Source organism: Microtus ochrogaster, chromosome 1 (genome assembly GCF_000317375.1).
Source record: "Microtus ochrogaster isolate Prairie Vole_2 chromosome 1, MicOch1.0, whole genome shotgun sequence".
In the NCBI taxonomy this organism is placed as follows: Eukaryota; Metazoa; Chordata; class Mammalia; order Rodentia; family Cricetidae; genus Microtus; species Microtus ochrogaster.
The window spans coordinates 21,731,743-21,748,331 of NC_022009.1; the positions used below are offsets into that span (position 1 = coordinate 21,731,743).

A 16,589-nucleotide genomic window follows, 5' to 3' on the forward strand; every position below is an offset into this window, starting at 1 on the left:
ACACACATATACACACTCACATGCCGCGCATTGCGCCCCCGTGTCTGTGCTCTGTGAGCTGGCACCCAGTTACCGAGCTTCGGGCAAGGGGCTGGAGGTTAAAATACACAGACACACACAGTACAGACGGAGAGACAGCGACACGGGTTATCCTTGAATTCCCCAAGATTGCCCCCTTTATTGTGTTCAGGGGCAGATTCTATAGAGATAGCCACGCCCCAGCCAAACCCACCAGAAACCACTCTCCTGCCATCAGGAACTCCTGAAGGTCTCATGCTCAGAGCAGCTGTAGGCACTCAGATCAGGGGATTACAAGAAATTCAGGATCTAGGGTCTCACTGCTCCCAACACTCACACATTTATGGAACCAGGTTGTGAACAACTGTTGTGGCCCATGAATAACTATTTATTATTCTCCTCATTATATAATTGAAGAAAGTAAAACCCAAAGAGTTAGGTAGTTGCTGCAAAGTCACTTAGTAGGCAGAGAAAATTTGACCTTGATTTTCCTATATACCCCCATCTGATGTTGTCTTTGCAGAGGTTTTTGTTTTGTTTTGTTTTTGTTTTTCGAGACAGTGTTTCTCTGTAGCTTTGGAGTCTGTCCTGGAAACTAGCTCTTGTAGACCAGGCTAGCCTCAAACTCACAGAGATCCACCTGCCTCTGCCTCCTGAGTCCTGGGGTTAAAACACGTACACCACCACAGCCTGGTTTGCAGAGGTTTTTAGAAGTCTGATATACTCCGAATAGCTTCCTCATATAGCAGTCTTAAATATGGGACAGTAAGGCTTGACCCAGCTGAAGCTCTGCAAATGGCTTGGGTTTGGTGGGAGAGCATAGTCTAAGGAAGGCACTGGCTATCTGACGGTTTCTGTAAACTCATGAGTTTAAACTTGATGAGTTTTAAACTTGTGAGGTTAATTCTGAATCAAATCGCTACAAGATAAACATTCAAGTGTGTGTGTGTGTGTGTGTGTGTGTGTGTGTGTGTGTGTGTTGAGATCAGAAATATATTAGAGATATCAGAAACTAAATTATTGGTCCACTATTGAGGCCCAGAAAAATGTTAACCACTTACATATCTGAGACACTTATCTGCTAGGCATTAGTCGGTACAGAAAGGAAAACAGAGGGTTCAAACCCTGCTATCTGGGACCTTTTGCTAACTTGACCTCCCACAGGGTTCCTCAGAGGACGGGTGACATAGAAAGGACAGAGAAGCTCGAATTTGTTCCAAGCCTATCCGGTACAAAATAAAGCTCATTGCGGACACAGGAAATGAACGGGGCTCCCTGGGTCAGGAAGGGAGGCTGCATCTCTTAATCACACATAGGGACCAGGCCAAAGTCTGCCGATGCCACACTTAAGTAATTGCTAGGACAATTTCCCCGAATTTTATGGTGAATGTTTCTTTGATTGGCTCTTGGCAGCATGTAGGAGCAGGTTGAGGAACTAAGGTTCAGCCAAGCGAGCAATGCTCTAGTAATCATCCTATGAAAAGGCTATATTATGGGCCACAAACTCAGCCAGAGGACTGACTTTGGCCCACAGATATTTCTGGCTCAGTGCTAGCTGGCAGTGTTTTCAATATTTTTCAATTAATTGCCAACATTCAGCTCTGGGGAAAGTTTACATAAAAACTCTGATTTTTGTTAGGAGATATAGTGTGTGTGTGTGTGTGTGTGTGTGTGTGTGTGTGTTTCTAGGGATTGAACCTAGGGCCTCATGAATGCTAGGCAAGAGCTCTACCCACCATTCCTCAATATATGCTTCGTTTATTTTTGAGACAGGATCTTATGTAGACCAGGCTGGCCTAGAATTCGCTATGTATTATTGGATGAGGTTGCTCTGAAGCACATTTTGTAGCCTAGAAGGACCTTAGATCTCTGATCTTCCTGCCTTCTCCTCCCAAGTGCTAGGATTACAGGCAAGTGCCACTGTGCTGTGTTTATGCTGGAGATCAAACCCAGGGCTTCCTGCATGCTCGCCAAACACTCTGCTGAGTTTCATGCTCAGCCCATCTTCTATTTTCTGACACACCCATGGTGAACTTAGTGAACATTTGCTGGTAAGGCCATTCCTTAAGGAGCAATGGAGTAGGGGACAGTGAGGTCACCCAGTAGGAAAGGTGCTTGCTGCCAAACGTGATGACCTGAGTTTGGTTCCTGGGACCCACATGGTAGGAGGAGAGAACTGATTCCCAAAAGTTGTCCTCTGACCTCCATACCTGAGCCATGACACTTCTACACGCACTTATGCATGCACTTCTACATGCACACACGCACGCACGCACACACACACACACACACACACGCACGCGCGCGCGCGCGCACACACACACACACACAAAATAACGTAATAACAACAAGAAAAGAAATTATGGGCCAGAGTGGGAAGATGAAATGATAGCCATAAGAAACCGTGGGAAGACGAAAGCTGGTTCTAGCATGCGTGTTTTCTTCCCTCCGACCCTTCTCCATCGATCCCGTCTGCTGAAGTGATTCCCTGAGAACTTAGATGGAATGTATAAACTGAGAGAAACACAAATCTTGGTTTAAAATGGGCTCCTTTTCCTAGATCCAGGTTAAGAAGACACACAGTTTGTTTGTTTGTTCTGTGATTGTTGTGGTTTGCATGCGGGGCCAAACAGAAGCTTCCTTTTATATCAGGCTAGGGACGAGCCACTCAACTAGTCAACCTGAGACCTGATGAAAGGAAAGAGGGGGAGAGAATGGATGAAAAGGAGATGGACACATTCTATGAGCAAAGAAAATCAGCCAGCAAGGAGAGGTAGGCCCTTTCGGAATGGTTACATTTTGTTAGTATGAAGAGATATGCAGAACCATGAGGGTTAGGCACAGGGACCCCAGCTCCTCTGTTGTAAAGATACAAGTGAACAACGCTGGAAGCCAGAGAGGAGAAAGAGGCAGCCATTGGCTTACTTCCCCCAGCCTTTCCCTCCCCTCACCTGGAAGGTTTTTTCTCCTAGCTCTGCTGTCTAAATCTTTCAGTCTCAGATCTGACAAAAGCTCCCAGGCTCTCACGATTTCCCCAGGTCCCTCCTCCCCAGATCCCTCCTCCCTGCATCCCTCCTCCCCAGACCCCTCCTCCCTGCATCCCTCCTCCCCAGATCCCTCCTTTAGCACAGCTGCTCTATGCCTCACAAGTCCCACTAGACTGAGCATATTGTCCTGAAAGAATCTTGCATGTGTGTATTATAAAACCCCTTGTAAACTCCTCGAGAACAAGGGCCGTTTCTTCTGTTCCTGCTTCATCTCCCATAGTGCTGATGGCCTAAGAGACCCTCTGTAGGGCCCTGCTGCCTCCCAGACTGGAGAGTTCAGTTCAGCTCTCAAGCTCTTGCCAGCAATGCAAAGGGTACACAATAAAGTCCTTTCACTATTAAGCAACAGATTCAAAGATAGACAGGCTGAGAAAGTACACCCACAGAATCATGCATTGTCTCAGATCTCTCCTGGGAGCCAGAGCCTGGGATCCTCAGGTTAGATGAGGAAGTAACTTTGATATACTGTATGTGATGGCACGTCTCAAGTTAGGATTTCATTCAGAAGAAATGGATAAACTAGTTGATTAAAAACATGGAAGTGGGAATGTTCCTCAGCTTTTGTTTAGCGGGCCCGGGGTCTGGAGTCCAGGAGCAGTAGAGGGCTGGAGTCCTAGGTCAGCACTACAAATAATAGGAGTTTGGGTTACTTTAAAGGATCGAAGGAGGTAAAGATTTTCTTTTAAGCCATTAGTTGGTATTTCCTACAGCTCTCCCCTGTCATGGTTCATAGTCAAGAGTTCACAGAGGGAAAATATTGCTTTTCATATTTTAATGCTGACAGTGCTACCAGAAGAGAAAATGTGGAGGGGGAGGGGTTGTCTCACACTGCCTTTATTTCCTTCCCTCCATCCCCACTCCTTTCTTCCCTCCCCTTCCTACCTTTCTTTCTAGCCAGGGCCTCAATAGCAGGCCTAGCTGGCCTTGAGCTCACAGAGCGTTGCCTGCCTCTGCCTCTCAAATGCTAGAATTAAAGACATGAGCCACCATGCCCGGCCATCTGCCATTATTTCCATTGCTGAATGTTTCAGTGCTTTTTTGGGTATAAATAGCAATCAGTATTTAGGAAAAAGAGCTAGATTCACACCTCTTTTGTATTCTGAGTTTCTCCTTTTCCACGGTTATTTTGGGTATCAAGTGTACTTATAGAATTCCATCTTCTGACACATACAGATTTCAGCTGCTCCTCAATGCCTAAATCTTTTTTTAACTAATTTTTAAAATTCATTTTATATCCCAACCCCAGTTCTCCCTCCCACCCTATGCCTAAATCTTTAAAGCATTACATATGCTGAAGAGAACTCATGAGAACTGTTAGCCAGCCTTGGGAAATTCTGGAGTTGTATCCTAGGAATCTAAACATGCTCACACCCAGAAGTGCAGTGTGATGGGGTTGTGTTGGCTTTTTACTTTTTTTGTAATGGTCATGTGATATCCCTTTATAGCTCCCTGTGGACTCCAGTTAAGGAACTTTCTGTAGAACAAAACTGAACATGGGGACATACACACACATATAGACATAGATACAGACGCGTGCGCGTGCGCACACACGCGCGCACACACACACACACACACACACACACACACACGCACGCACGCACGCACGCACGCAACACCTGGGAGGTTTCTTAAACAAACAGGAATCTCCTCTAGGTTTCCATGAGAAACTTGTATATCTTGTGAAAGATTCTGAGTCTTTTATACTTCTTTCTACTCTAGTACATTTACAGGTCTGACATGTATACAGGATGGGACCTTCCAGGTGTGTGGAAAAATATACTCTGTCACTCAGAGCGGAGCCAGCATTCTTTAATCCCGTGTAAACAGCGCACAAGGAGAAGCCCAGTAGCAAGCCAAACCTGGTGGCACAGTTCTGTAACTCCACCTATTAGGGAGGCCAAGACAAAAATGTGCCTGGATTACAGAGTGAGGTCAACAGTGCCAGCCTGGACAACTGGGTAAACACTGTCTCCAAACTTCAGAAGAGTTAAAAAGGGTCAGGTATGGTGGCGCATGCCTTTAATACTAGCACTTGGGAGACAGAGGCGGGTAGATCTTTTGAAGCTAGCCAAGTCTACATAGAGAATTCCAGACCAGGATTACGTAGTTAAGTGCTGTGTGGGTTTTTTTTTTTCTCTTTTGGGGTCCCGCCACCCAGCTCCCAAATAAATCACACACAGAGGCTTTTTCTTAGTTATGAATGCCCAGCCTTAACTTGACTTGTTTCTTGCCAGTTTTTCTTAATTTATCCCAACTACCTTTTGCCTCTGGGCTTTTACCTTTCTCTATTTCTGTATACCTTTCTTGACTTCTTTCTTTGTGGCTTGCTGTGTAGCCGGGTTGTTGGTCCCTGATGTCCTTCCCTCCTTGCTCTCTTGCTTCTTTTACTGCTGCTGTGCTCCTCCTCCTCCTCCTTCCCCTCGTTTCTCCTATTTAGACTCTCTGCCCTGCCTATCCTTGCTCCTGCCTCGCTATTGGCTGTTCCGCTCTTTCTTAGACCATCAGGTGTTTTAGACAGGCACAGTAGCACAGCTTCACAGAGTTAAACAAATGCAGCATAAACAAAAGTCACACACCGTAAAATAATATTCCCCAAGAGTTAAGATCCCATCTTAAACACACACACACACACACACACACACACACACACACACACACACACACACACACGAAGTAAAAGCAGGGCTAGGTTTGTAGCTTAGTGGTAGAGAACTGTCTTCTAACATGTGAAGGCCTATATTCAATCTCTAGTAACCTCCCCTCCCCCCACTATAAAAGGAACTAGAATAATTGGGCATGGTAGCACATTCCTGTAGTGCCATTCTGGAGGCTGAGGCATGAACATTGCAAGTTCACATTCAGGCTGACCTATATAATAAACTCCAGTCCAGCTTGGGTCACATAGCAAGACCTGGTCTCAAAAATAATAAATTGGATATGGTGACTCACGCCTTTAATCCCAGCACTTGAGCGGCAGAGGTAGGTGGATCTCTCTGAGTTTGAAGCCAGCCTGGTCTACAGAGTGAGTTCCAGGACATCCAAGACTAAGTAGAAGGCCCTATCTAAGATGATGACGATAATAATAACAATAATAGTAAAGCTGATTGATAAAATAGTTTATCTTTGCGAACATAGTGAGGACATTGTACAGTATCAATGGAAGAGAGAGAGTGTGTCCTGTCCACACTCTAAGCGCAAGAGAAGCATTCAGCCTAGATAGGATCAACTTCTCCCCACCTTTCACTGGTGCTGAAAGACAATCTTCTCAGTAAGTTGCCCAGCTAGAAAGATCTGGGTCAGATCCGAAGGGCCCCTTTTCGATTCTTTTTTCCCGGGCAGTCCGTAGATCTCTGAAAAACGGTGAGGAACTTTTCTGTGTGGGGAGTTGTACAACAGGACTCTTTAGCCAGGGACTTGGGCTCTTGGGCAGCACCCTCTGCAGAGAAATATTAACATACAGTCTCGAGTGAGAAAGCAGATTAATTTAAGCCAGGTTATTAGAGTAGCTAGGAGCTATTAAATTCAATAAGAAGCTAGAAGCCTGTCTCCCTTGACTCTGGCCAACCTAATGTGGAGAAGAGGCCCCAGTTGCTCAGTAACAAAGTTTGACCATTTGCATGCCGATTTGAAGGGCTAGCTTGGGGCTGGAGAGATGGCTCAGAGGTTAAGAGCATTGCCTGCTCTTCCAAAGGTCCTGAGTTCAATTCCCAGCAGCCATATGGTGGCTCACAACCATCTGTAATGGGGTCTGGCGCCCTCTTCTGGCCTCCAGGGATAATATTGTATACATAATAAATAAATATTAAAAAAAAAGAAGGGCTAGCTTGTTTATCATTCAGTTTGATCCCTGGTATCCACATGGTGGAAACAGAGAACTGAATCTTGCAATCTTCTCCATGCCTGCTCATCCTGGGTAGTTTTATGTCAATTTGACACAAGCTGAGAAGGGAATATCAATGGGGAAAATGCCTTCATAAGATTGGGCTGTTGCTTAATGCACAGTCTTGGACTATAAGCAACGAGCATTCATATATTTGTACACATAAGAATTTTATCTGAAGCAGGGCTTCACTATTTTGTCCAGGTGGGTCTGGAACCTGTGAACTCCTGTGATCCTCTTTCTTCAGCCTCCCAAGTAATTGAAACTACAGGTGCACACCATAGAAATGAAGTTTTACATTTTTATTCTTTAATTTGTTTAAGATATGTTTTATCATGCATGTGTCTGTGTGACTATGTGTAGGTATGTGCAGTCGTGTGCAGGTGCCTCTGGAGGCCAGAAGAGGGTGTCAGATCTGCTGGAGCTGGAGTCACAGGCAGTTGTGAGCCACTTACATGAGTGCTGGGAACCAAGCTTCCAGTCCCCTAAGAGAGCAGCACTCCTTCTTAACTGCTGAGCCATCTCTCCAGCCCTGGGTGAATGTTTTGGAAAGATAGCTTTACTGGAAGTAGAAGCGCTTGTTGAAACATAATGTTGAGTTTTGATAATGGTGGCTTGTCCTCCAAAGTTTATATTAGGGTTTAACAATAATAATCACTGTTAGAGTACCATGATATAATGGCTCCCCCATTCTTTCATATTATGTATAGATGTAAGTAGGAACACATATATACATATATACTGGCACATGTGAGCCCTAGACAAATTCTGGTGCAAGTCTTATTTTGCCTGATTTCCCTCTCCCTAGCCCCATTTATAAAAATACTGCAGAGCCAAGTGTGGTAGCTCTTGCCTATAGTCCAGCACTGAGAAGGCTGAGTGAGGATGGCCATGAATTTGAGGCCAGCCTGGCTACACAGTGAGTTCCAAGTCAATCTGGGCTATAGAGTAAGAGCCCATCTCACAGCAACAACCTCCCCAATACACTCAGGACATTATTTCAAGTCGCTCAATGATAGACACCTATGGAAATAGTTATTAATAGCCGCTTCTGTAGTGAGAACTAAGTGAGGCCACAGGAAAAGCGATGAAGTTCAAGATAAGTCAGGTCCCCAAAGGCAACTCCCCGCTACAGGGGAGATGAGAAGACAGAGATAGCAGCAAGACTCTTTATTTAAGGAAGTCACAACGTGTTCAGAAAAGAAAAGGATGAGGTCACAGGAAGGGCTGGGAGGAGAAGATATTTGTACAGCATGTGGAAATGACAGACTTTGCGTCTTCCAGTCGCTAAACACAGGCTCCTCAGCTATGAAGCAGAGAAGCCCAGAAGATTCCCAGGTTCACTTCAGCTTTGTCCTTTGTCACCTGGAAAGTATTCTTTTTGAAAAGAGAATCTAATTTCCAGTGTCACCTATGATCCGCACTTTGTCTGCATCCACCCCGGGGACCTAATACCAGGATTCTTCCAGTATACTCAGCCTTTATGTCACCTAGGAAAGAAGCTCCCGGGGCTGGGAGAGTGTGGCTCAGCTGGCAGAGCTCCTGTTGTAGAGGCATGATGACTTGAGTTTGGATCCTCAGCACCCATGGGACAAGCCAGGCTTGTAGGCCCAGCACTGGGGAGGCAAAGACAGGAGGACCTCTGGAGTTTACTAACCAGCCAGTCTTCCTGACCCCTGAGCTCCAGTTTCAGGGAGACATCATATCTCAAAACAGGAAAATGGTGACAAAGGGTGACACCCGACATTGACCCCTGGCCTCCACACCCACATGTGAGTACACACACACGCACACACACACTTTAAAAAGGAAGACAGGGCCCAGAGAGATGGCTCAGCCATTAAAAGCACTAGCTGCTCTTTCAGAGTACCCAGGTTCGATTCCCAGCATCCTGACTGTATCCTGGAAGTCCACAACTAACTATAATTCCTGTTCCAAGGGGGATCTGATGCCCTCATCTAGACATATGTGGTGCAGACATACATTCAGGCAAAACACCCATACACATGAAATAAATCCCAAAAATATTTTAAATTAAATTTAAAAAGCAATAACAATGGTTGTTAAAAAGTGAAGGCTGTTCCTCTTGAGGCCCCTTCTTCTAGGCCCCCGCAACCTTCTACTAGTGCACAGAACTTGGTAGGGCCCTGGCTGCTTTAAGTCTCCACTACTCTGTGCTGAGTTCTCGCGATGGCCCAGTCTGATATAGTTCTCTGTGAGTTTTGTCACAGTAACTTTCTCCTGTCTTAAAATACCTGAAAAGCAACTTTCGGGAGGTGGGGTTTTGACTCTCCTGGTAGGGGAGGGCGTGGTTGTAAGAGCAGGAAGCAGCCAATCACACTTCCTCACAGTCAGGAAGGAGGGACTAACGGGGGAGCTGTGCCCAGCGGTCGCTTACCCAATCCAGGTCCCCATCCATGCTATGGTGCTGCCCACAATTAGAGTGGGTCTTCCTACTTCAACTTCATCTAAACAATCGACCAGTCTGTGCCCAGAGGCTTGCCTCTTTAGTGATTGTAGATCCTGTCGAGTTGAAATGTTACGTCACACGTGCCGGTCAATTCACTTAAGCTTCCATGGGGGTATGTAGAAATCATTTAAAATACCTAACTCCTGCTGCCACCCTGCCCCAATCAGGAACTCTATTCTAGCAGGCATGGTGGTACACACACACACACCCGCCCCCCAAGAAGGCATGCAGAAGCGGAGTCTGCTGGGGTCTGGAGAGATAGTTCCTTGATTAGAGAGCATTTACTGCTTGATCAGAGGACCAGAGAAAGGATTCCACAAACAACTCTAACTTCAGCTCCAAGGGATCTGGCACTCCCTTCTGGTCTCTGTGGACACACACACACACACACACACACACACACACACCCTTACAAAAAGCCAGAATCTTGAAAAAGAGGAGAGAAACAGAAACAACTTACTGGACATACTTGCCATCTCAGATTAAGGAAAGAAGACGGGGGGGGGGGGGTTGCTGGAGAGATGGCTCAGAGGTTAGGAGCACTGGCAGCTTTTCCAAAGATTTTGAGTTCAATTCTCAGCAATCTCACAGGAACCCCATGCTGGCTCACAACCATCTAGGATAAAATCTGGTGTCCTCTTCTGGCATTCAGGCAAACACACAGGTGGAACACTGTATACATAATAGATAAATAAATAGAAGAAGAAAGAAGAAAGAAGAAAGAAGAAGAAGAAGAAGAAGAAGAAGAAGAAGAAGAAGAAGAAGAAGAAGAAGAAGAAGACGACGACGACCTGGAGAGTTTGAGGCCAGGCTAGATTAGGTAGCAAAACACTGACAAACTTCCTTTTCAGAGAAAGAATATTAATCACAAGGATCTCACCTTGTAACCTCAGCCTTCCAAGTGCTGGGATTACAGGCCTTGAAAAGGCTGGGGTGGGGAGGCAGACCAGAGCCCTGACAGAGGCCAGACCTTAATTTCACTTCACTAGAATGGGACAGAGCTGAGCAAGCATGTCTCATGAAAACCACAGCTTATGGGTGACCATCAGCCAGCACTCTCACAACCCCTTCTGCTGGCTCAGTAGTCCCCCAAAGCCCTTCTGCTAGCTCAGCAGATGCCCCCTTCCCCCCGATTTCCACATGCTAAAGATAGCTTTCCCTACTCTGCTGCAGGAAGGTCCCTAACCACTAGGACCTCCCACCAATCAGCCCCCAGACTAATCTTTCCTCCACCAGTCAGCCTCTGATTAATCCCTCCTCCCTGGAATTTCCCTAACTTCGCTAAAAAGAAGCTTGTGACCTTCTTTGGGGGGTCACCAAGTGCCACCCCAACGTTGGAATTAATAAAACACCCTTGTTACTGCATTTGTGGCTGGAGGTCTTCTTTGGGGGCTTCTCTCGGTCCCTAACAGCATGAACCTCCATATCCAGCAAGGATTTGTAATTGAGGAAGGAGAAAGGGAAACGAAATGGAGAAAGGCTTAACAACGAAGGTTTGGGTTGTTTGGTTTTTGTTTGTTTTTTCTGCTTCTCCCCCCCCCCCCCCAACCCCCCAAAGGATTTCTCTGTGTAGCAACTCTGGCTGTCCTGAGACTCGCTCTGTAGACCAGGCTGGTCTCGAACTCCCAGAGATCCCCTTGCCTCTGCCTCCCGAGTGCTGGGATTAAAGAAGTGCGCTAGCACCGCCTGGCCGACAATGAAATTTCCTGCAGGGAAGAGAACCAGTAAGAACTGCTTGATTCACACAGAAAATCAAACTCGCCTTCATTCATTCTACCAGGAAACGACTGGGGAACAAAAATTTCGGACACAAAATTGACTGGAGGAAGCGGACTAAAAAGGGAGGAAGCAGGGCATGGTGGTGCACGCCATTAATCCCAGCACTCCCGAGGTAGAGGCAGGTGGATCTCTGGGAGTTCGAGACCAGCCTGGTCTACAGGCTCACTCCACGAGGTCTACAGAGCAAATTCTCGGACTAGCTAGAGCTACGTATAGAGAGACCAAAAACCAAACGAACAAAAAAGAGGAAAGAAATTTTCTTCTGGAATGCCTCGTGCCTTGTTTTCTTAAACTGCTCGGTCAGCAAGGAGCTTTATCTGGTAGGGATTTTTAAGCCTTTCCATCTCGTACCACGTAGTTAAAAGAAGGTGGCTGACCCGGCCAGCCAAAGGACCCAGGAGGACGGTGGGCGTGGCCTACTAGGGGCGGCAGGAGGGGACGCCCCCTTCCCAGCAAGCACGGCGGCTGCAGGAGCGTGGCTCCGGCCGGCTTTCTCCGGTTCTGTACCGCCCCGCCATGGAGGAGCTTCAGAACGGCGCGGCGCTGCCCAGGCGCGGGCGGGGGAGGCGGCGGCGCCAGCCGCAGCCCCGCGACGGGTCGGTCTTGGCCCTGCCCTCAAGGCCCCGGAGGATCCGCAGACATCGGAAAACTGCGGCGGCCCGCGTGGCCGCGCTGAGGGCTCGCGCGCTACTACGGAAGGCCTCGGCCTCCAAGGTGGAGCCGGCCGCGGGCTCGCTGGAGGCGCCTGCCGAGCGGCGGGAGCCCTCGCGCTCGGCGGAGCGGCGGCCGGCTTCGGTGTCCGTGCGGCGCCGCGTGGAGGGACGGCCCGCCGTCTCTCGCCTCCTGGGGACTCCGGCCCCCGTTCCGGGCCCGCGCGTGGATGACGCGGAGCGGCCGTGGGACTCGCCGCTGCAGCAGGTGTTGGCCGAACTGAACGGCATCCCCAGCAGCCGGAGGCGCGCCGCCCGCCTCTTCGAGTGGCTCCTGGCGCCCCTGCCCCCGGATCACTTCTACCGGCGCCTGTGGGAGCGGGAGGCGGTGCTGGTGCGGCGGCAGGACCCCAGTTACTACGGAGGCCTCTTCTCCACCGCCGACCTGGACTCGATGCTGCGCCACGAGGACGTGCAGTTCGGGCAGCATCTGGACGCCGCGCGCTACATCGACGGGCGGCGGGAGACCCTGAACCCACCCGGCCGCGCCCTGCCCGCCGCCGCCTGGTCACTGTACCAGGCCGGCTGCTCCTTGCGCCTTCTCTGCCCGCAGGCTTTCTCGCCCACCGTGTGGCAGTTTTTGGCTGTGCTCCAGGAACAGTTCGGGAGCATGGCCGGCTCTAACGTTTACCTCACGCCCCCCAACTCCCAGGGCTTTGCCCCCCACTACGACGACATTGAGGCTTTCGTGTTGCAGCTGGAAGGTCGGAAACTCTGGCGTGTCTACCGACCGCGGGACCCAAGTGAGGAGCTGGCTCTGACATCTAGTCCCAACTTCAGCCAGGAGGACCTTGGTGAGCCGGTGCTACAAACGGTGCTGGAACCTGGCGACCTGCTTTATTTTCCTCGGGGCTTCATTCATCAAGCCGAATGTCAGGATGGAGTCCACTCTCTGCACCTCACCTTGTCCACCTTCCAGCGCAATACATGGGGTGACTTCCTGGAGGCTGTACTGCCCCTGGCCGTGCAAGCAGCCATAGAAGAAAATGTGGAGTTCCGCAGGGGTCTGCCACGAGACTTCATGGATTACATGGGGGCCCAGCATTCAGACTCTAAGGATCCGAGAAGAACAGCTTTCATGGAAAAGGTGCGGGTCTTGGTTGCACGCCTGGGACACTTCGCTCCCGTCGATGCTGTGGCTGACCAGAGAGCCAAAGACTTCATCCACGATTCTCTGCCCCCCGTGTTGACTGATCGGGAACGGGCACTGAGTGTTCACGGGCTCCCAATTCGCTGGGAGGCTGGAGAGCCTGTCAATGTGGGGGCCCAGTTGAGCACAGAAACAGAAGTCCATATGCTCCAGGATGGCATAGCTCGGCTGGTGGGTGAGGGAGGCCGTTTGTTCCTCTATTACACGGTGGAAAACTCCCGTGTTTATCATCTGGAGGAACCCAAGTGCTTGGAAATCTACCCACAGCAAGCTGACGCCATGGAGCTCTTGCTTCGCTCCTACCCAGAGTTTGTGAGAGTAGGGGATCTGCCCTGTGACAGTGTGGAAGGCCAGCTTTCCTTGGCAACCATGCTGTATGATAAGGGGCTGCTGCTCACCAAGACCCCTCTTGTCTGAGTTAGTGTCTAGAGGACGGCTGGAAAGAACGGGGTCGTGACTCTCCCTCCACCACCGCCGGCACCTTTTTCTCCCTTAAAGAAGTCATGGTCTTACCTTGCTGAGCATCAGTATGGTTACGTTTACCTTTATGGCTGCTTCAGTGTCGCAAAGCTCGGACCCTTTTCTAGGAGGAACCTCTTCATCTAGGTACAAAAGTAAACAGAAATTGGAGCAGGGGGGAAAAGCTGTGTCTGCACAAGTAACGACCCCTATCATTTCACAGTACCAACTGCATTCCCTGCGGCCTTCAATGTGTTGTGTGGCATTGGCTGTGCCAAATCTGCTTGAGACCGTAAGGGATTTTTATATGGAAGTTGCTTCTCTGTGTTCTCTTTCATCAATTTGTGGGATGGGATGGGGTCAGTATGCTATGTTAAGTTTGTATGAATGTTAGAAGATTTATTAAAAAGCGCCAAAGACTTTCTCTTTTCTAAGCCTAGATTTTTTTTTTTTGGTGTGTGTGTGGGGGGATGGTTTGAAAAGTGTGAGACAAGGAAGAGATAAGGGAGATATGGCAGAGATGAAAGGCGATGTGATATATAATGTCAAAGGAGTATATTAACTTTTTTAAAGAAGAGGGCTGGGTAGAGCAAGTGTATGCTTGGCATGTGTGGTGCCTTGGGTTCATCTTCAGCATCACACTCATTAAAGAAGAGAGCAGAGTGGTTGGGACCATTTATTAGCTTTGGAGGTAGTTTACTCACTTTAGTTATGCTACTGGAACTCCAGCTGGGCAGTCCTAAAGGAAAAGCTTCCACTGGCAGTCAGCTTTGCAGTATATATTATATTTGCTCAGTGCTTGGCTTAAGTCAGTGACTGACTGGCACTGCTCCCTAGAGGACAGTGTCATGTCACCTGGTTATGCGTTCATAGGCTTTAGTCATCCAACTTTTAGCACGCGGGCCACAGGGAAGATTGGTGTTCGAGTCACTTTCCACTCTCATTTGTTTTCCCCTGGCAGTTGGACGAAACTTCCCCAAATCTGGCAAGTGCATATTCTCATGATTGGTGGAAGAGAGCCTGGTGCACCAGAAAGAGCACTTGGAAGCAGAAGATCCGGGTTTGGGGTGGTAGCTGGTAGGCAACTGGCTGAATGACCTGAGGTTGCTGCTTACAGATTTTGTAAGTATATTTTGGTATAGTTCAACTTTTGACCCCTCATCATCTAGAGTGTATCTAGGCCTCTTAAGATCATGTCATCATAACTCATAGATTCCGTTTTTAAGGTTGAGACCTTTCAGAAGTTATTTTTTTCCTTAAGTTAGAACATAACGTGATGGTTCTCCTTCCGGCTGCACTTTCCGGAGATGGCCACTCTGACAGATGAAATGTGTAGGGTCTTTTGGGGTGCTTAATCAAACACACATAGTAGTAATTTGTTTTTCTAAAGACTTGTGCTTTTCTACTACGTCCTTTTAAACTCAGTTCAGATGGAGCTACCTTTTAAGTTACACACAGTTGCAGATGGATAGAAACCTGGGGAGCAGGGACAGTGAGTGGCCTTCCTGACTTAAATCATACAGGGCTCCTGGGAAGGTCCCCGGTGTCTAGGTCCCCGGATAGTCTGGTAGGAAGAGTCAAGGGCTGGGTTCGCCCAGAGGAAACCTACCCTCAAAAATGTCGTCAAGGAAAGTGTGCAGTTCCAGTGGTTTTTGGCCCTCCTTGGGTTCTGAGTAAATACGTCTTGCTTTTTCCTTCACATTCTTTATGGCCACTTCCATCTTCAATATTTTCTCCGTCAGCAAGTGCTTTTGACTTAGTGTTTCAATCTAAGGGGAAAATGTTTAGGAAAGCAAGCAACCAACAGGATTAATGAGGAAAAAGCTTTAGAGTAGTTTGATTATGCCAAGCATGGAGCTGAGAAGCTGAGCAAGATGATCATTAAAGTCATTCTGAGCTACATAGGAAAACTCTCAAAAAACCAAAACAAAAAAGATAAAGTAATTGACTAGATCATGCTTATTAGTAAAACTTGGAAGCCCTGGATTTCCTCCTGAAAACACAGTTTGTACTTATTTACCTTGTTCTTGATTTCCTGAAGCATTTCTTGATTTCCTTCCATTTCAAAGTTGAGTGCCATCATTGCCTGGTAAATTTCCCTGAAATGTATGAAAGATTGTTCTACCCTGTCCTTAAAAAGAAAGCATGGTGTTAAACAATGTAGGATTTGGAATTAGGCAAGAAACCCTAAACTGCACTCGTCAGCTGAGTCTTCTCTGCAGACATGATGTGATAATTTCCACGGCCCTTGTGCAGTTCCAGAGTATTTATGTGAAGGCAGTGACAGTTACTGTTATTAAACACCTTTGTGAAAGTCAACCAAATGTCATTTCATTAATTGTCACCAACAGCTTCATACTGTAGACTTTCATCTGCATTGGAGGATTGAGACAGACAGAAAGGGCTAGGAGGAGGCACAGCACTTACAGTGGGGATACATGGCATTGAAACCCTGGTTTTGTTGACTCTATTGTCTCAGTAGCTACTAGATAAATGTTTGTTGGATAAATGAATAATTTAAAACTCCCTGGAAGAAGAGAAATAACACATTAACTATGGGAGCTGTGACAGTCTAATTATGGCAGGATTTACTGTTACCCGCCTAGCCTGAAAAGACAGAACATATTTAGTGCTCAAGGATTGGCAGTCTCGGAGGTCATGGCAGAAACCAGAGGTTTAGTGCTTACTTAAGAACAGCCTCGTGTTCCTCCAGGAGTAGCACATCCAGAAAGGTGTCCCTGACCTGGTTTCCTTGAAGCTTGAGGGCTAGGATGCTACGGCAAGCTTCCAGTCGTACACCTGGTGATTCTTCATAGTGGATAGCCCAGAGCAGAAGATTTGTCAGCTGGGGACTCACTTGCCCAATCTGTCCCAAAGCTGTAGAGGTGACAGGGCAAGCATGTTCCACTGTCATTGAAAGAAGGAATTGAGTATTGCAGACAGTATCTTGGGGGATGGCAGTTAATCATAAGATAGTAAAGTGAAGCCGGGCGATGGTGGCGCACGCCTTTAATCCCAGCACTCGGGAGGCAGAGGCAGGCGGATCTCTGTGAGTTCGAGACCAGCCTGGTCTACA

At 47.9% G+C, this 16,589-nt stretch overlaps 2 protein-coding genes across 3 annotated transcripts in view; one reads left to right on the plus strand and one right to left on the minus strand.

Moving 5' to 3' along the window:
- Positions 1-6,195: 6,195 nt before the first annotated feature.
- The window catches only part of Heatr4 (HEAT repeat containing 4), a 38,413-nt gene continuing 28,019 nt past the window's right edge, over positions 6,196-16,589 (minus strand). The window contains exons 13-17 of the mRNA XM_005343651.3: positions 16,201-16,390; positions 15,534-15,612; positions 15,123-15,282; positions 13,598-13,656; positions 6,196-6,501 (exon numbers count right to left, since the gene is read on the minus strand). Coding sequence (XP_005343708.2) covers positions 6,331-6,501; positions 13,598-13,656; positions 15,123-15,282; positions 15,534-15,612; positions 16,201-16,390 — 659 coding nt within the window. The 3' untranslated portion in view covers positions 6,196-6,330. The remainder of the gene's footprint in view (positions 6,502-13,597; positions 13,657-15,122; positions 15,283-15,533; positions 15,613-16,200; positions 16,391-16,589) is intronic.
- Riox1 (ribosomal oxygenase 1) overlaps positions 11,369-16,589 on the plus strand; it is a 7,553-nt gene continuing 2,332 nt past the window's right edge. Inside the window, exons 1-2 of one of the 2 annotated variants that reach the window (XM_026780024.1) lie at positions 11,369-13,660; positions 14,475-14,635. In XM_026780024.1, coding sequence (XP_026635825.1) covers positions 11,711-13,471 — 1,761 coding nt within the window. In that variant the 5' untranslated portion in view covers positions 11,369-11,710 and the 3' untranslated portion in view covers positions 13,472-13,660; positions 14,475-14,635. Of the gene's footprint in view, positions 13,661-14,474; positions 15,448-16,589 lie in introns of those variants that run through there. The other variant, XM_005343321.3, reaches the window with a different exon arrangement.